The 15741-nt window shown below is 36.0% G+C and overlaps 2 protein-coding genes across 18 annotated transcripts in view; one reads left to right on the top strand and one right to left on the bottom strand.

Moving 5' to 3' along the window:
- Positions 1-5046, top strand: part of ubr5 (ubiquitin protein ligase E3 component n-recognin 5) — a 58583-nt gene extending 53537 nt beyond the window's left edge. For 5 of the 7 annotated variants that reach the window (XM_081388911.1, XM_081388912.1, XM_081388909.1 and 2 more), the window contains exons 56-58: positions 57-201; positions 3815-3900; positions 3994-5046. In XM_081388911.1, coding sequence (XP_081245037.1) covers positions 57-201; positions 3815-3900; positions 3994-4206 — 444 coding nt within the window. In that variant the 3' untranslated portion in view covers positions 4207-5046. Of the gene's footprint in view, positions 1-56; positions 202-1268; positions 1967-3814; positions 3901-3993 lie in introns of those variants that run through there. The other 2 variants (XM_081388914.1, XM_081388913.1) reach the window with 1 other exon arrangement.
- A 1343-nt stretch (positions 5047-6389) lies between these two features.
- On the bottom strand, positions 6390-14510 carry srsf10a (serine and arginine rich splicing factor 10a). 11 transcript variants are annotated; one of them, XM_081388924.1, is made up of 6 exons: positions 14416-14510; positions 11392-11676; positions 9217-9326; positions 8924-9092; positions 7804-7854; positions 6390-7062 (listed from the first exon to the last, which is right to left on the bottom strand). In XM_081388924.1, the coding sequence occupies exons 2-6, from the start codon at positions 11394-11396 to the stop codon at positions 6816-6818; spliced, it is 582 nt and encodes a 193-aa protein (XP_081245050.1). In that variant the 5' UTR covers positions 11397-11676; positions 14416-14510; the 3' UTR covers positions 6390-6815. The 11 variants fall into 11 exon arrangements, with proteins under 11 accessions (XP_081245050.1, XP_081245049.1, XP_081245042.1 ...); XM_081388923.1 differs by having other exon boundaries at positions 9217-9375; positions 11410-11676; positions 14416-14495; XM_081388916.1 differs by having other exon boundaries at positions 11410-11676; positions 14416-14469.
- Positions 14511-15741: the final 1231 nt, after the last annotated feature.

Genomic DNA, 15741 nt, shown 5'->3' with positions numbered 1-15741 from the left:
ACTCTCTGCCAAAAATAAAGCCATGCACAGATGTAAGTGAAGATTTTGTTTTGCAGGCCATGCGGAAGGGCCTTCTGGATGTGCTTCCAAAGAATGCTCTGGAGGACCTGACGGCGGAGGACTTCAGATTGCTGGTCAACGGCTGTGGAGAAGTCAACGTCCAGATGCTCATTAGTTTCACCTCTTTCAATGATGAATCAGGTACATAAAGCCTCGCTCAGACTTGTCAGCCCAAATCCGATTTTTGTGCGTATCTGATCATATTTAGCGAGTGTGAATGGAAAAAAAAATCACATGAAATGCAAATCCGTTTTGAGCTACATTTCATATGTGACCATGGACCACAAAACCAGTCACATGGGTCAATTTTTTTAAGTTAAGATTTATATATCACCTGAAATCTTAACGAATAAGCTTTCCATTGATGTATGGTTTGTTAGGATACAACTATTTGAACATCTGGAATCTGAGGGTGCAAAAAAATCTAAACATTGAGAAAATCACCTTTAAATTTGTCCATTTATGTTCCAATTGTGCTGCATTCACTCACAAAAATAAATGTTTTATATATTTACAGTAGGGAAATTACAAAATATCTTCATGGAACATGATCTTTACTTAATATCCTAATGATTTTTGGCATAAAAGAAAAATCGATAATTTTGACCCATACAATGTATTGTTGGCTATTGCCACAAATATACCCGTGCGACTTATGACTGGTTTTGTGATCCAGGGTCACATGTGGTTTGAAATCAAATCGCATTTCTGGAAATCTGTTCCAGCTCTATTTTTAGATTGTAGTTTGCCACTTTCTCATGCCACGTAAAATGTAAACATGTTAGATGTTGTTATAGGAAACATGCTGAAAGTCGCTGCAGAAACAAGGTTGTGTTGTTGCAAAGTGCCGGTCGAGCAGAAAATTACAATACAGTGGATGCATAAAATTTTGAGACTGGTGGAGACGACAGCACGGAATAAAACCAGTGCAAACCAGCCTCCTCCGTTTCTGCCGCTGCCTCAGAAGATGTAGTAGCGCAGCGGCTACACATTGTCATGTTGTAAATAAGACGAAACATCTACCTCTGCAAGCCTACCTCAAACATGGCTTGTCATTTGAAACATTAGTAGAACGAGCGACCATGTAAAGTGGCTACTCATATTAATCTAGATACATGTGCTCTAATATTAGGGGTGTTCGTGTGGAAGCTAAATTAGTAGCGCTCACTGCACGACATGTTTAACTCAACGTTCATTTCTCTCTATAGGCACGTCCAGAGATGACGAGCCAGTGTCGTCCACTTCAACTTTGCAGCCGACACTTACTCAGAAAACACTAGTTTATTAAATTTGTTCAAATGTTCAGACAGTCTCCTTTGTTTTTTCCGGATACTTAATCGTTACTTTTGCCAGTGCACTGCAGCAAGATTTATTAGCGCTTTAGCACTTAATTTATATTTTAAGGCTCATTATTAAGGTTTAGCATTTCTCTGTTATGTAGAGCTATGTTAGTAATGTTAATATTCTTTCTTAGCCCTGAAACTCAAACCATGTTGTTTGCGCCTCCAAACATCAGGCGTCTGCCTCTGAATGCAAGATAACATGACAGTGTTTATTGCGTTTGGTCTGTTCTCTGATGCACAAGTAAAAAAAAAATTTTATCTGAAATAAATTCATAGACTTCCCGTTGCAGCAACTTAAAAAAATATATATATATATTACTGATATGCGCTGATGACCATGAAGTGATGATTTTTATTTGCTCTCTCTTGAAGACATGGGATTGGAAATGATGCTTTATTTGCAAATGTTTTATGAGATATTCCAGTTTTGGAACGTAGCATGGAAATGGCTATTGACTGTTTAGCATATTTTAGCCTGTTTCTATTATAGGCAACAATTTGAATCAGAAATTTTGTTAATGGACATTTTCCAAGAACATTTTCCATCGAGTATCAAACTGAAGGTTCTTATATAATTGCTATATTTTTATTGTTGTAAAAATCTTTGGTTAAATTGTTTTATATAATTGTGTATAACTTTGTATGTAGTTTTATTAGGGGCCAAGCACCAATTGTAATCATTGGCAATCTTATTATTATTCTGCTGCTTCCTTTTCTTTCTTCTTCTTCCGCTCTTGAGTCTGTCAGCGCATAGAACCGCTTGTGGGAAAGTTATGAAATTTGGCACAGAGATAGCGGACAGTCTGGACATAAACCACTGCAATTTTGGAGTCTAGCTCGATCCCCCTAACACCACTAACTGTTCAAAGTTTCACTTACGTTTATGCTAATAACTTTTGAACCTTGAGGCTAGAAACAAAGTTCTAATTTCCTCTTAATCCTTGTCTCAAGACGATTCGATTTGACATTTAATTTTCCGTCATGAAATTTACTACTTTTCTCAAACTCCTCCTGGACAGTTCATCCAATTTTCATGAAAATTTAACTAGATCATCTTTAGACCATGCCAACAGAAAGTTACGGAATTTATAACCGTTATTGAATAACGCGTGAAGGAATTTGACGAAGAGCATGCCAAAGTGGATGTGAGCCTCTTCAACGCTTTAACATGTTCTGACCAAACTTGGTTTGTGTTATGACAACCATGACCTAAGTCTACCTGCGCAGTTTCAGCGCAGTGCCACCTAGTGGTCTGGAGATATGAAAAATTGACATTTTGCTTATCTTTTGAACGGTTTGGACAAAACTGTTGTCATGCCCTTCACTCGCTAACTTCCCTCCATCTCGTTCACTCGGATGTACGTCATTGCAATCGTACTGCATTGTGGGACATATAGGTGCCTGAAGTGTACATTTGAAGTTGACTTTCTCCCTCGGTCAAAATAGATGGAACGATAGTCTGTCCATATAAACTTCCCTCGTCCACTTCACGAAGTGGAACGCACTTCAAAATGGCGACAGGGATTCCCCCGAGGGGAAGTGCTTAGGGAAGTTCGCAAGTGCGCGTCTAAAAGTGGACTGGAACGCAGCCCAAGTCGAACGATACCTAATTTTCCCATCTAGGCCATTTTGGTTGTCGGCCATCTTGAATTTTGTTGTAAAATGCTTTATTTTACAGGCGTATTGTTTCGAGTGTCTTCGGCACCATGCCCGAATGGTTCTCAAAAAGTTTCAGTGCCTCACCACCTTGAAAAGTTAAAATGAAATTTCCAAAAAATGCTAATAACTTTTGATTTAATTAGCTTACTGTTATGAACCTGGTCTTAACATATTCCTTGGGTCATGCCGAAAACATGGATACCAATTTTGCCACAGTCGGTCAAACTTCCTATCCGCCACTTTTATTTTCTTTAAAAAAAGAAACCTTTTCAAACTCCTCCTAGACCGCGAGTCCACCAAAATCGAATTGTATTATCTTAAAAAAAAAGTTTCATATACCGCATCAACAAATTTGATGGCATGATGCAAAAACGACTCTGAGGCTGTATCTCTGCAATGCTTTGGCATATTGACACCACACTTTGCATGTTATGCTCACAGCGCCACCTATTGGTCGAAAGTGACACACATTAGATCACATTACAACTGATTATATTTAATTTTTCAGGCATTTTGCCTAAAATCATCTTAATATGTCTTTAACTGCTCGTTGTCGCAGTTGATCTGATGACTTATCGTGCCGCCTTTGTGCTTGGCCCCTTAATTGCTGCTTGCAGCTATATTTATGATTGTTATAAATAGTAGTTTTTCCATGAAAACATTTTCTGCTTAAATGACATGAAATTAAATCAGATCCAATTAATCAAGAGCCTGTAAATCCTTCAATCGTGTTGTTTTGTTTAAACCTCCAGGCGAGAATGCGGAGAAGCTGCTGCAGTTCAAACGCTGGTTTTGGTCCATCGTTGAGAAGATGAGTATGACGGAGAGGCAGGACCTGGTAGGACGTTTCTTCATTTCTTTACTCGATGTTAATTCACGTAAAGCGTGCCAGATGTTAAGGCATTCGTGTGTGTGTGTGTGACTCCCGCAGGTGTATTTCTGGACGTCCAGCCCGTCTCTGCCAGCCAGTGAAGAAGGTTTCCAGCCCATGCCCTCCATCACCATCCGCCCGCCAGACGACCAGCACCTGCCCACCGCCAACACCTGCATCTCTCGCCTTTACGTGCCACTTTACTCTTCCAAACAGATTCTCAAACAGAAACTTTTACTAGCCATCAAGACCAAGAATTTCGGTTTTGTGTAGTTAAACGAAACTCGTTTAATTGTTGTGTAATATTCTAGTTCCATTTTTGTAGATTTATTTTTTGTCTATACAATTTTATGAAATTTAAAAAAAGTGCTGTCGCATCCCCGGCAGTCTTTTTTTGTTTTTGGTCTGCGTTTCAAACGTGGACGGCTTGTTCTTATTTTTTTTGTTTTTTTATTTCCGTTATCAGAGTATAACGCAACATTCCTGCATTGGCTTTTGTAAAGTTGAAGCCTGCAGCTCCATTGGCTTGAACTGTAACTTCCCGTGACTTTGGCCTGACGGTAAACTGTCCGCCAAACCCCAGCCAAAGATGACAGCAGGAGTATTTAAAGAAAAAGGAAGATTACACTGTGATTTGATTTATTATTTTTCCTGCCCTAATCATAAATATTACTATCACTGAGAGTTCACTGCTGCCTTTGTGGAAAGTCATTTTTTCTTGTATAGAGGGAGTAGGGAATTTCAAAAATAAACTTGGATGCAAACTAGTGTTGTGGTTCTTCTACATACACGCTTCTGCAACAAAATCCTTTAGATGAAAAGTTTTGAGGTTTGAAAACACACTTTCAGAGTATATACTGAATACTTGCATACCTTTTACTGTATGTGAAACAGAATGCATTATGCAGTGATTAACGAGTACACTTGGTTCTCTCATCACTTTAGTAGTCATTGTCAATGTTGGAAATAAAACCAGGTAATTTGCATTAAGTTTCTCCAGAAAACTCATACTCTGCAAAGAAAAACCTACAATATACTAAATTGGGTTGAAAATGCAGCTGTGTATGATAGTTGCATCACACTCGCTGAATTAAACATGCAATGTGATCATTTGACTATTGTTTATTACTTTTTCAAACATTTGTTGCATGCTTGAATACTGGTTTAAACACTATTATGCAGTATTTCACTCAGAATTAAGTAATATATAGGGATATATTATAATATATATCCCCTCAGAATAAAGAGCTACACTTTAGTCTAACTGGAAAGTAAGGCTTTAACAAAGAAATGGTCGCTTAAAATATTGCCTTCAATGATAGTCTCCCTCTATGTTTTAATGCATTGAAGACCTTTCTCAAACACAAAACAAGTATATTTATTTCTGGAAGCCGGGCTGAATAAGCAAGCACTGTTACTGCAGTCAGATATCAAATACACAGATTAAAGAATACATGAAAAGAACATTTCGGTGATCACACTGGTAACTTCTATATCAAAGTAAAATCTCCAGAGAAGTCATTCAACTCATTTGATGTTTAGAAGGAAAAATATTGATTAATACCATGATTATAATCACTCATTACACATACATTGAAGCAGCATCAAACGCCAACATAAAAGGTTAAAGAAAAGTTGAATGAGTTTTAAACTGCAGAAATGATTCTGCAAATAAGCCACTGGACACATGAGGTCGTGGGTTAGTGATTTGACTAAAATGTGGTCCCATTTGTTAACATTCATTAATGCAATAACTAACATGAACTAAAAATTAGCAATATATTTGATTCAGTAATTTTTGATTCACTTAGTTTATAAAAAACGGTTCATTGTTATCAGAGATACAACTTGGGATCTTAAAAATGTAGAGTAACTAAGATTAATGATTTAGAAGTATTTTCATAGTTCATGTTACCTAACTAATGTTAAACTATCTAATAACAAATTCAGCTTTTCTGAATATATTTGCAATGCTTTACAATACGGTCTTGTTGGTAACATTAGCAAATTACCTAATAATGAGCAGTATTTTATTAGTGTTAACCTTTGTTAATGTTACACATACAATAGTTCATGTTAGTTCAGAGCATTAACGTTAACAGATACAACTTGTTTTTAAAAATGTAGAGTAAATATATATAGAAATACTGGTGGTTCATGTTAACTAATGTAGTTAATGACCGTAAACAAAAACATCAGTATCACTTTGCAATAAGGTGCCGTTCGTTAACGTTAGTGAATGCATTAACATGAGTAATATATTTGTTTCAGTAATTACTGATTTTCCAATATTAGTTGAAGATATTTTTGATTTGAAAAATGTGCAAGTAGATGTTGAAATAAGGACTAAATTATATATTGAAACCTTATTGTAAGGTGTTACTGACTTTTTTGACATATTGGTGTATATATATATGTAATAAATGAAAAGCTGGTATGAGAATAAAACACTCAGATGATGTTTAAATCATTGTTTATTTAGCAATGACAAAAATACTACGTCTTTAATATAAACAGATGCTACAATCAAGACTTAACTAAAATACAAATTTAGTTTCAAATACAATAACCTTAAGAAAAACGTAAAAAAAAAAAAAGGAACACTGCGACCTTTCAGAGGCAACACCAAAGTCTTTAAAAGTTTTTTTTTTTTTTTTTTTTACTTTCTACTTTTTTTTGCATGCATCTTTTGAACAAAAAATAGCTGGTGTTCTGATCGTCTCTGACTATAAAAATAAAGCCATCTTTATTACACTGGCATCAAAGCGATGGGCACATTTCTTACAAAAGAACAATCTGAAACTGCCTTCGACAACACTAACGTTCAAGCACGGTGTCATGATTACACACGATGAAAAGCTGCACATGATACTGTATTTACACTAGCGGCCCCCAGACTTGCGGCCGGCCCAGGACCTGGAGCGCGAGCGTGAGCGAGACGGTGAGCGGGAAGCCGAGCGGGCGCGGGGCTCATCCTCACGGGAGCCGGTGGACGGGTGCAGGTCTTCCACCGGCGGGCTGCCCGATCTGGACCGTGACCTGCGGCTCTTGGACTTGTACTTGGAGTCCTGGGAAGGAGAATGCGAGGCAGATCGATGGTGTCTGCGTCCGTGGTCACGTGACCTGCGTCTGAGCAGAAAACTCTGATTTACAGTCTGTTTCCATAGTGGAAGTTAAAGGGGTGGTATAATACCCTATTCACAAGATGTACAATAAGTGTCTGATGTCCCCAGAGTGTGTGTGTGAAGTTTTAGCTAAAAAAAAACCACAGTTATTTTTATATAGCATGTTAAAATTGTAAATTTTTGAGGGTGAGCAAAAACACACCATTTTGTGTCTGTTCCTTTAAATGCAAATGAGCTGCTGCTCCCGGCACAGGGGGCGGAGCTTCAAGAGCTTGTGTTCTTTTTCCTCACACACACATGCACTGAAAATTTCAAAAACATTTAGCCTTTTATGTTCAACCCGAAGTCGGACAATGATGGAGAGACTGGAGTGGAGAACATTTCTGAATTGTTAGTTGATGAATTTATGTATCTTATGTGGAGTTATCTTCTAATTCAATGATTAGCATATTCTGTCGATAATCTATAAATCGTGTTCAGGGGGCGGGGTTTATGTAAATTTTAGGGTTGGTGATGTCACTAACCCAGGAGGAAAGTGGTGTAGTCTCTTCCAGCCGTTTGTTGTAGTCCTTAAAAAGTTATTTAAAAAAAAGCAAATATCTCCCTTTGCTTTGAACTTTAAGCGTTGTAACTTTGCAGATGTTGTTTATGCTCAAACAGCAACATTACACACTAACTAAAGTTAGAAAAGTGAAATCATAATCAACCACCCCTTTAATGCATTATTTTTGGCACAATGTCTTACCTGTCATTCTCGCGACTTCTGCTTCTCCGGTGTCTGCCGTGTGACCGAGAGCTGTCAAAAAAAACATTCAATGGATCAATGTAGAACAACACACATTGGTAAAAAAAAAGTTTTTTAATAAAAAATGAAATTTATATCCAGTTTCACAGACTAAAATGCATTATTGAGCTTTTTTTAAATGAAAGCAAAGCGTGCACTTACATATCTCAAAATATATCAGTGCCATTGTTTTGTCTGAAGATGCACACCAGTAATGTGTTTTCTAAGACATTTATATTAAAAAAAGCTTCTTAAATTCCCTAATTGAACGAAGGCCTAATCCTGGCTTAATCTAAGCCCTGTCTGTGAAATCGGGCCAAAGTGAGAAAAAAAACAGTCTCATGTCACGATTCGATATATATCACGATAAGATATTATTGCAATACTACAAGACATGGTAAAAGGTTCACAAAAAATGTACTGTTGATTAAAATGCTAAATTTGGTGTTACATTGTGGGTGTATATGAATAGGCTTGGACTTGCTGCTGATGCTAAAGCACAGGACAATAGAGACCAGAATAAAAATATTCATGATTCTGAAGCTGAAAATACAGAACTATTTTAGACGAATAAACTTGCACTCTGACACTGACCCACAAATATTCCCCCATTGCGTTATTATACATTCTATTCAACATTATATATAGTAGTTTAATGTAGTACTGACACTAAAAAGATTTATGTTTCTCTCAGTAATTTTCATTTTGGGTGAACTATACAGTCACCATCCACGATACATATTGTTGCAGCTTGTATTGCAATATGTTGTGACGAGATATATTGTTACACGCCCATATATTATGTATACTATATTTACATTTACATGTATGCATTTAGCAAATGCTTTTATCCAAAAGCGACTTGCATTGCATTTCAAGGTTCACATTTACATTCTTATCAGTTCTCTGGGAATCGAACCCATGACCTTTGCGTTGCAAGTGCCAACGCTCTAAGTTTGAGCTACAGGAAAGCTATATGAGATTTTTTATTTCTTAAATGTAATGTTACAGGTTTGTCTGTCTGCATGTTCTAGACTCTTAGCTGTTATTTCAGACATGGCCAGTGTGTGTTTGTCCTCACTCTCTCGGGCTCCCTGAGGGGCGAGCGTGGCGCTCGTAGGACTGACTGCGAGATCTGCTCCTGTAGCTGCGGCTGCGGGACCGTCTGCGCCGCCCGTCCCGCTCGTAGTCGTCGTATCGCGAGTCGCTGCGAGGAGAGCGCTTCTCTTTGGACTTCATCTGACCCGGAGCTGCACAACACCACAAAACAATTGCACGCCACTAAATAACATTTAATTGCTGATATAAATTATATTCAATGCATTTCAACAAACTATACATTAATTTTCAACATGCAGAAAAACAGTGTTATACTCTTGCGGTCTCCTTGAGCGAACTGGATCTCGATCTGCCGTCCGCAGATCCACTTCCTGTCCAGGTTATGAAGGGCATCCTCTGCGTCACGAACGTCCTCGAACATGCAGCTGCGGTTAAGGCTTTGCTTTGTTTTATTTTATAAGAGTCTGACACACACTGATGAACATTTATATTACAGACACTGAACTCTCCATCAATACGACATTAATATTCACCACAAAATATGAAAGATTATAAAGCAAAACAAACAATCTGAATTAATTGTGATAAACGGCAGAAGGGGAATGTGTTGATGAAATCACTCTGAAATTATGAAAATTTCCGAGTGTGTTATCCAACTTCAGGCACTTGTAATTGTATCATGTGTTGTGTGGCGTTTTATTCCTAACATGTTTTAACATGTCATTTCCACCACAGAATGAAGGATGAGCCGGAAAAAAACATTAGATATCATAAACAGTAGGGGTGGAACGGTACGTGTATTCGTATTGAACTGAAACGGTACGGGCGTCATGGTGCTTAAATTTACACGGAGAATACACGGTATGAAAATAAATAAAACTCGCGTGGAAATTAATTAATGTAATGTGAGAGAGAGAGAGAGAGAGAGAGGGGCGTGGGCGTGATCGAAAAGTCGCAAAGTGTATACTTATATTTGTGTGTGCGTGTGTGTGTGTGTGTGTGTGAGGCGCTGGCGCGATCGAACAGTGGAAACATAAAAACATACTCCGTCATTTTGTTTACACAGGACATCATTCAAACTGCAAAGTGTTTAAGTTACTGTTAATTAAAATTTTAAGGAAAACAAATATATTAATCTGAAATGTAGAAAATTAATTTTCAATTCATTCAGATACAATTACCAAACATACAGTACCAGTCAAAAGTTTGGAAACATTACTATTTTTAATGTTTTTGAAAGAAGTCTCTTATGCTCATCAAGCCTGCAGTAAAAAAAAAAAACAGTAATATTATGAAATATTATTACAATTTAATATAATGGTTCTCTTTTTTAATATACTTTAAAATGTAATTTATTTTTGTGATGCAAAGTTGAATTTTCATCAGCAAGTACTCCAGTCTTTGGTGTCTTATGATCCTTCAGAAATCATTCTAATATGCTGATTTATGATCAATGTTGGAAACAGTTGTGCTGCTTAATATTTTTTTTATAACCTGAGATACTTTTTTCAGGATTATTTGATGAATAAAAAGTTAAAAAGAACTGTATTTATTTAGAATAGAAATCTTTTGTAACATTATACACTACCGTTCAAAAGTTTGGGAACAATAACTATTTTTTTTAAGAAATTAGTACTTTAATTCAACAAGAATGTGTTAAATTGATAAAAGGTGATGGTAACGATTTATATTGTTAGAAATGTTTTTATTTTGAATAAATGCTGTTTTTATGAATAAATGCTGTTAACGTTTTACTCATCAATGAATCCTGAAAAAAGTATTCCAAAAAAAATATATTAAACAGCACAACTGTTTCCATCATTGATAATAACTGAGTATCAAATCATCATATTAGAATGATTTCTGAAGGATCATAAGACACCAAAGACTGGAGTACTTGCTGATGAAAATTCAGCTTTGCATCACAAAAATAAATTACATTTTAAAATATATTAAAAAAGAGAACCATTATTTTAAATTGTAATAATATTTCAGCATAAGAGACTTCTTTCAAAAACATTAAAAATAGTAATGTTTCCAAACTTTTGACTGGTACTGTATGTCTTTTTGTCTTTTTATTAATTTAATTAATAAACTAATTATATAAAACTATTGTCAGTGCACTACAAATAAACTGGTTCTATGCCTTTACTTTATTAATAAAACTTAATTAAAAAATACAAGGCTTAAGTAATTTATTTTCTTTGGTGGTCCAGCCTGAGACATGCACAAGCCTTCTGCAGTTTTGTTTTGCTTTTCCCTCCATTGTACCGAACTCGTACCGAACCGTGACTTCTGTGTACCGTTCCACCCCTAATAAACAGGCAATTAAATGAAAAACTAGTGTGTGAGTGACGATTGAGTTAGTGCCCGTAGTTAAAGAAACACCAATAAATGCATCTGTAAGCCAATCAAAGGGAGAGCATTTTTGAATATGAAAACTTCCTTTGATTACGTACAGAAATCATGTGCTCTGTAATGGTAGGATACAACATTAAAACGGGTTACCTTTAACATGCTTGACCTTTGACCTTCAGCTTGACCTTTTTTGTCTTTAACCACCTCCGAGAAGGACTTGGGGATGTCTTTGCCCAATAACCTTTAGTCTTTTCCTCTTTCTTTGGTCAGACCGAGGCCTTGACTTGATTTTGGTCCCCTTTGAATCTTCAAGCTTTAACTTTCTCTTTATTGTCTTTGTCTTGAATCTACTCTACATCGGCCCTTTTAAATACTCTGTGTAGGGAAGGTCTCCAGAACTGTATGTCTTTACATTTTCTGAGACAACAACAGAGGAAATATCAGTTAGGAGACAAACATCTGACAAGTTCACGGCCATTCACAGTCAAGCTTTTAAGGGATAGTACACACAAAAATTGCAATTTTATCATTATCCAGTCTCCACATATACAATGAAAGTGAATGGGAACTGGACCACACACACACTAGGGATTCACACTTGTTCAAATGAACCACATAATTGGTTTTAATCAAACCAAACCTGCCAATTGTCACTCCAGTCCCCATTCACTTTCATTATACAGAACAATGTATTTTTGTGTATTTTTGGATGAACCATCCCTTTAAAAGTTTGCAATATTTTCTTTCTTTTACACATTTGCCTACAAAGGATATTGAACGTATGCAAATCCTCTTGGTCGTCGTGAATAGAAGTCAACAGGAACGTAGACATCTACTATAGGTCCGTAACGACCAAACTCACGACGCAAATCCTCTGGCCTAAAGTACCATGAAATGACAGGACATTCATTCCTCTGACTGAGAGCCTCTCCCAGAGTGCTTTGAGGATAATAACGTGCCATTGAAGCGCTGATATTTGCTTTCGTAGAAGCCACAAGTCAGTAGCTATGCTTCCATCCAAAGTTATGAACGCAAAATTGGGGATATCGCATAAAACATTGGTTAACAAAGCAACGCTTCCATCCCATGTGTTCAAGAGAATAAAAACTTAACTTCATGGGAAATTCGCGCAAAATATCTGGAATAAAAAGTGAAGTTGCTGTAATGTGGAAGAAACTGTGGCTCTTTTCACAATATCATAAATGACTTGCGTAGAGACGAAACGCAATAAACGGATTTGGATGCCAGTGTGTAAACGCAATCCAAATTAAACCAGAGGGAATTAAACCAAATCATTCTGATGACAGACTTTGGCTCAGGCATTTCATTCAACATGTGATGTGATGTGATTGGTCCGCTGATTAGTCCAGTTATCCAATCACATCCTCTGTTGAGGCAACATCATGTGAGTTTTTTTGTTGTGCATCGAGGAATTTATTCGGTAAATGTGTTTCCTACATAGTTTATGCGCATGTCTTCTTATCAGATAAAAAATTAAGTCCGCCTCAAATAAGCACATAAACACTTTTATGAATTTATTATGCGCATCGTGGTGTTTTTCATCCAGCGTTTTTTTTAATGCGATATCCCAAAATGTGTAGTGCAGAAACTCATTATCGACATTGTCCTGTGATTTATCCGAGTCCTATAAGATTTTGCAAGCCAACATCAGTAATATCGATTATTGATATACAAATAATGATTTTTTTTTTCAATGAATAATTGAAGGAAACATACTTATGTTTCCTTCAATTATTCATTGCAAAATAATAATAATAATAATAATAATTATTTGTAGAGGTAAAATGTACAATTAATCAATATTTAGATTTTTGGTAATATCATCCAGCCCTAGTTTAGCATGTCTCACAATAAAAAAATAAAAAAAGACAGAATTGCCAGATGAAAAGTCGCAATTACCTTTTTTATTTTGTGCCGGAAACAATTGCTTCCATAATGGGTGGATGAAAACATAGCTAGTGTTGAAATAAATCATGCTTAATTGCAGAGTTCATGGTGAAAAACTAAACTACCCCAATTTGCAAATGATGCAATTGAATCTCCCTACAATCTTACACTTAGTTTTACATTATGTAGTAAAGGGTTTTTAAAAACTAAAACTATTAAAAACACGTTTGCTACCTGAGATAGGTAAAATAAAAAATTATATTACTATTTGGTTATAATAAAAACTTAATAAAATGACAAAAGCACATAATATAATGATTAACAAAATAAATATAATGTTAAAACACAATTAATTAAAGATACATTATAATAGAATATAATAATGCTGGGTGAGAAATCGATTAGTTGCAACATGTCAAAAAATAGAAGCAATCAGTGAAAATAACAGCATCTTATAACAAGCTTTCATATTTTGAAACGTGAAAGCTGTTCTTCTGGAATCTCCCTCATTATGTATGCAGTGTTCCTCATTAATATGCATGCGTCTAATAACAGCCATAGTGGAATGAATCCCAATCCTGTTTCAAATCCTGCTGCAAATATTAGACTAAAAACAACATTCAACATAATATGATATGAGACAAACGGACCAATTATGTTTTCATTAACCCTTTAATCCATATTAACTGATTAGTAGGAAGTAGGCAGCCTTTTGGCAAAATAGAGAAAACCCACTCACTGGTATGTCAGTTTTGAAATATAACTTTAGATGAGTGTCTAATCATGATGTATATTCATGCACATGACACATTTATTATAGTTAGTGAGGTTTTAACGACGCAAACGCGGGCGTGAGCTCTCTCGCGCAGCGTACAAACTGCTCAGTAACTAGTACACATGCGCACTAACCTGCTGTCATCGGAGATGTTTCTGATGAACAGAGATGTGTTTGGAGGTCGCATGTATCTCGCCATAATAATAAAAACTGCAAACTTCAGATCCACAGACAAACGGGCTCACAGGCCGCAGACCAGCTCGATGTGCACACGTACACGCGCACGCGCATGCGCACCCAGCTCGCCGTGACGTCACCGCCGCGTCAGCAAGACAGAAAGGAAATGTTTGCGGATTATTTCAAATTTAAATTTACCTTTTTTTTTGTACAGTCTATGATATTTACTCTTATTGGAAAGGGTTTGGCTTATACCTAATCAATATTTAATTACAAAGAGGAGTTTTCCTGCTTACCAGTCACAGTGGTCCAGCGCCGTTTCATAGCAACTTCTGCGCCGCGGCCGCTCCAGTGTTTGAAAGCGACATGAAAGTTCAAAGTTCACGCGCACGGCCATTGATTAAACCACGTCAAAATCATGCAGCATTTACAAACATCTAGAATTAGAACATTACTTAAATAAAAATCTCATTAATATTAAATTATGAATTTAAAACTGATTTTGGAGATCTATGACTCGTTCATTAATTAATTAAAATAAAATAAAAATATTTGGCTTAGTTATTATTCATTAGTTATTTTTATTTTTGCTAAAGTATAAGCCTAAAGTGTTAATTCCTCTTACCCCGGGCTTAAAGTAAAAAGATGTCTGTACCATGCGACCATGCAAAGTACCATGGTAATATTTGAGGTACCATGGTTATATCTGAGGTAAGTTAGTATGTACCATGGTAATATCTGTACGGCAGAATGTACCATGGTTATATCTGAGATACTAGGGCATGTACCATGGTAAATCTGAGGTACCATACTATGTACCATAGTAACATACTGTACAGTATACAGTATTTCAGATATTATCATGGTACCATGATAATATCTGAAGTACTATAAAGTATGTACCATGGTTATATCTGAGGTACTATGGTATGTACCATGGTAGGTACCATGGTAAATCTGAGGTACCATACTATGTACCATAGTAACATCTACAGTACCATGCAATGTACCATGGTACCATGATAATATCTGAAGTACTATATAGTATGTACCATGGTTATATGTAAGGTACCATGGTACTACCATGGTACTACTATGGTATACCATGGTATGTACTATAGTACATCATGGTAAAATTTCTTATGGGGTGTCATTCAAAAATGATACAGGCTACCCAGTGAAAGATTACTTTTGTGAAATGTAAAGGTGATATTGATTTTATTTGCACTTTTTGTGACAGTTGCCCTAAAAATGTGGTTATATTCTGGCACTGCCCGTTTGTAAGACCATTTTGGCAAAATGTTTGTGATTTAATCATTTATTATTTGGTCTTTTGAAGAACTGTAGAGAAGCAGTCAGGTTTATATCGTACATTTTATCCTTTTAATGGTAAAATTCCACGTTCAAAAGTGTAAGTTTTCCTGTAAAAACATTATATCATTCAAGAAATAAATGGAACCTTTGTTTTGAAGGCAGAAGTTCAAAAATACCTAAAAACAATATTAAGTTCGAAAAATAAGAAATCTTTAAAAAAAAAAAAAGAGAAAAAAAAGACAACAACAAAAACAACATTTTTAATGTTTATTTTTATATTTATTTAGCCTTTAGGCATTTGTTTGTTT

This window comes from Scardinius erythrophthalmus, assembly GCF_964197995.2.
Source record: "Scardinius erythrophthalmus genome assembly, chromosome: 16".
NCBI classification, from domain to species: Eukaryota; Metazoa; Chordata; class Actinopteri; order Cypriniformes; family Leuciscidae; genus Scardinius; species Scardinius erythrophthalmus.
The sequence above is the reverse complement of the archived record's forward strand: the minus strand, read 5'-3'. Positions and strand labels throughout refer to the sequence as shown.

Bases quoted from the DNA above. Each gene is read 5' to 3' on its own strand.
- srsf10a (XM_081388917.1), bottom strand. From the start codon at position 14,141: ATGGCGAGATACATGCGACCTCCAAACACATCTCTGTTCATCAGAAAC. The intron at 9,327-12,024 runs GTAGGCAAATGT...CCTTAACCGCAG, and splicing joins GCATACGTTCAATATCCTTT to CTGCATGTTCGAGGACGTTC. The intron at 7,855-8,923 runs GTGAGGACAAAC...TTTTTTTGACAG, and splicing joins CCCTCAGGGAGCCCGAGAGA to CTCTCGGTCACACGGCAGAC.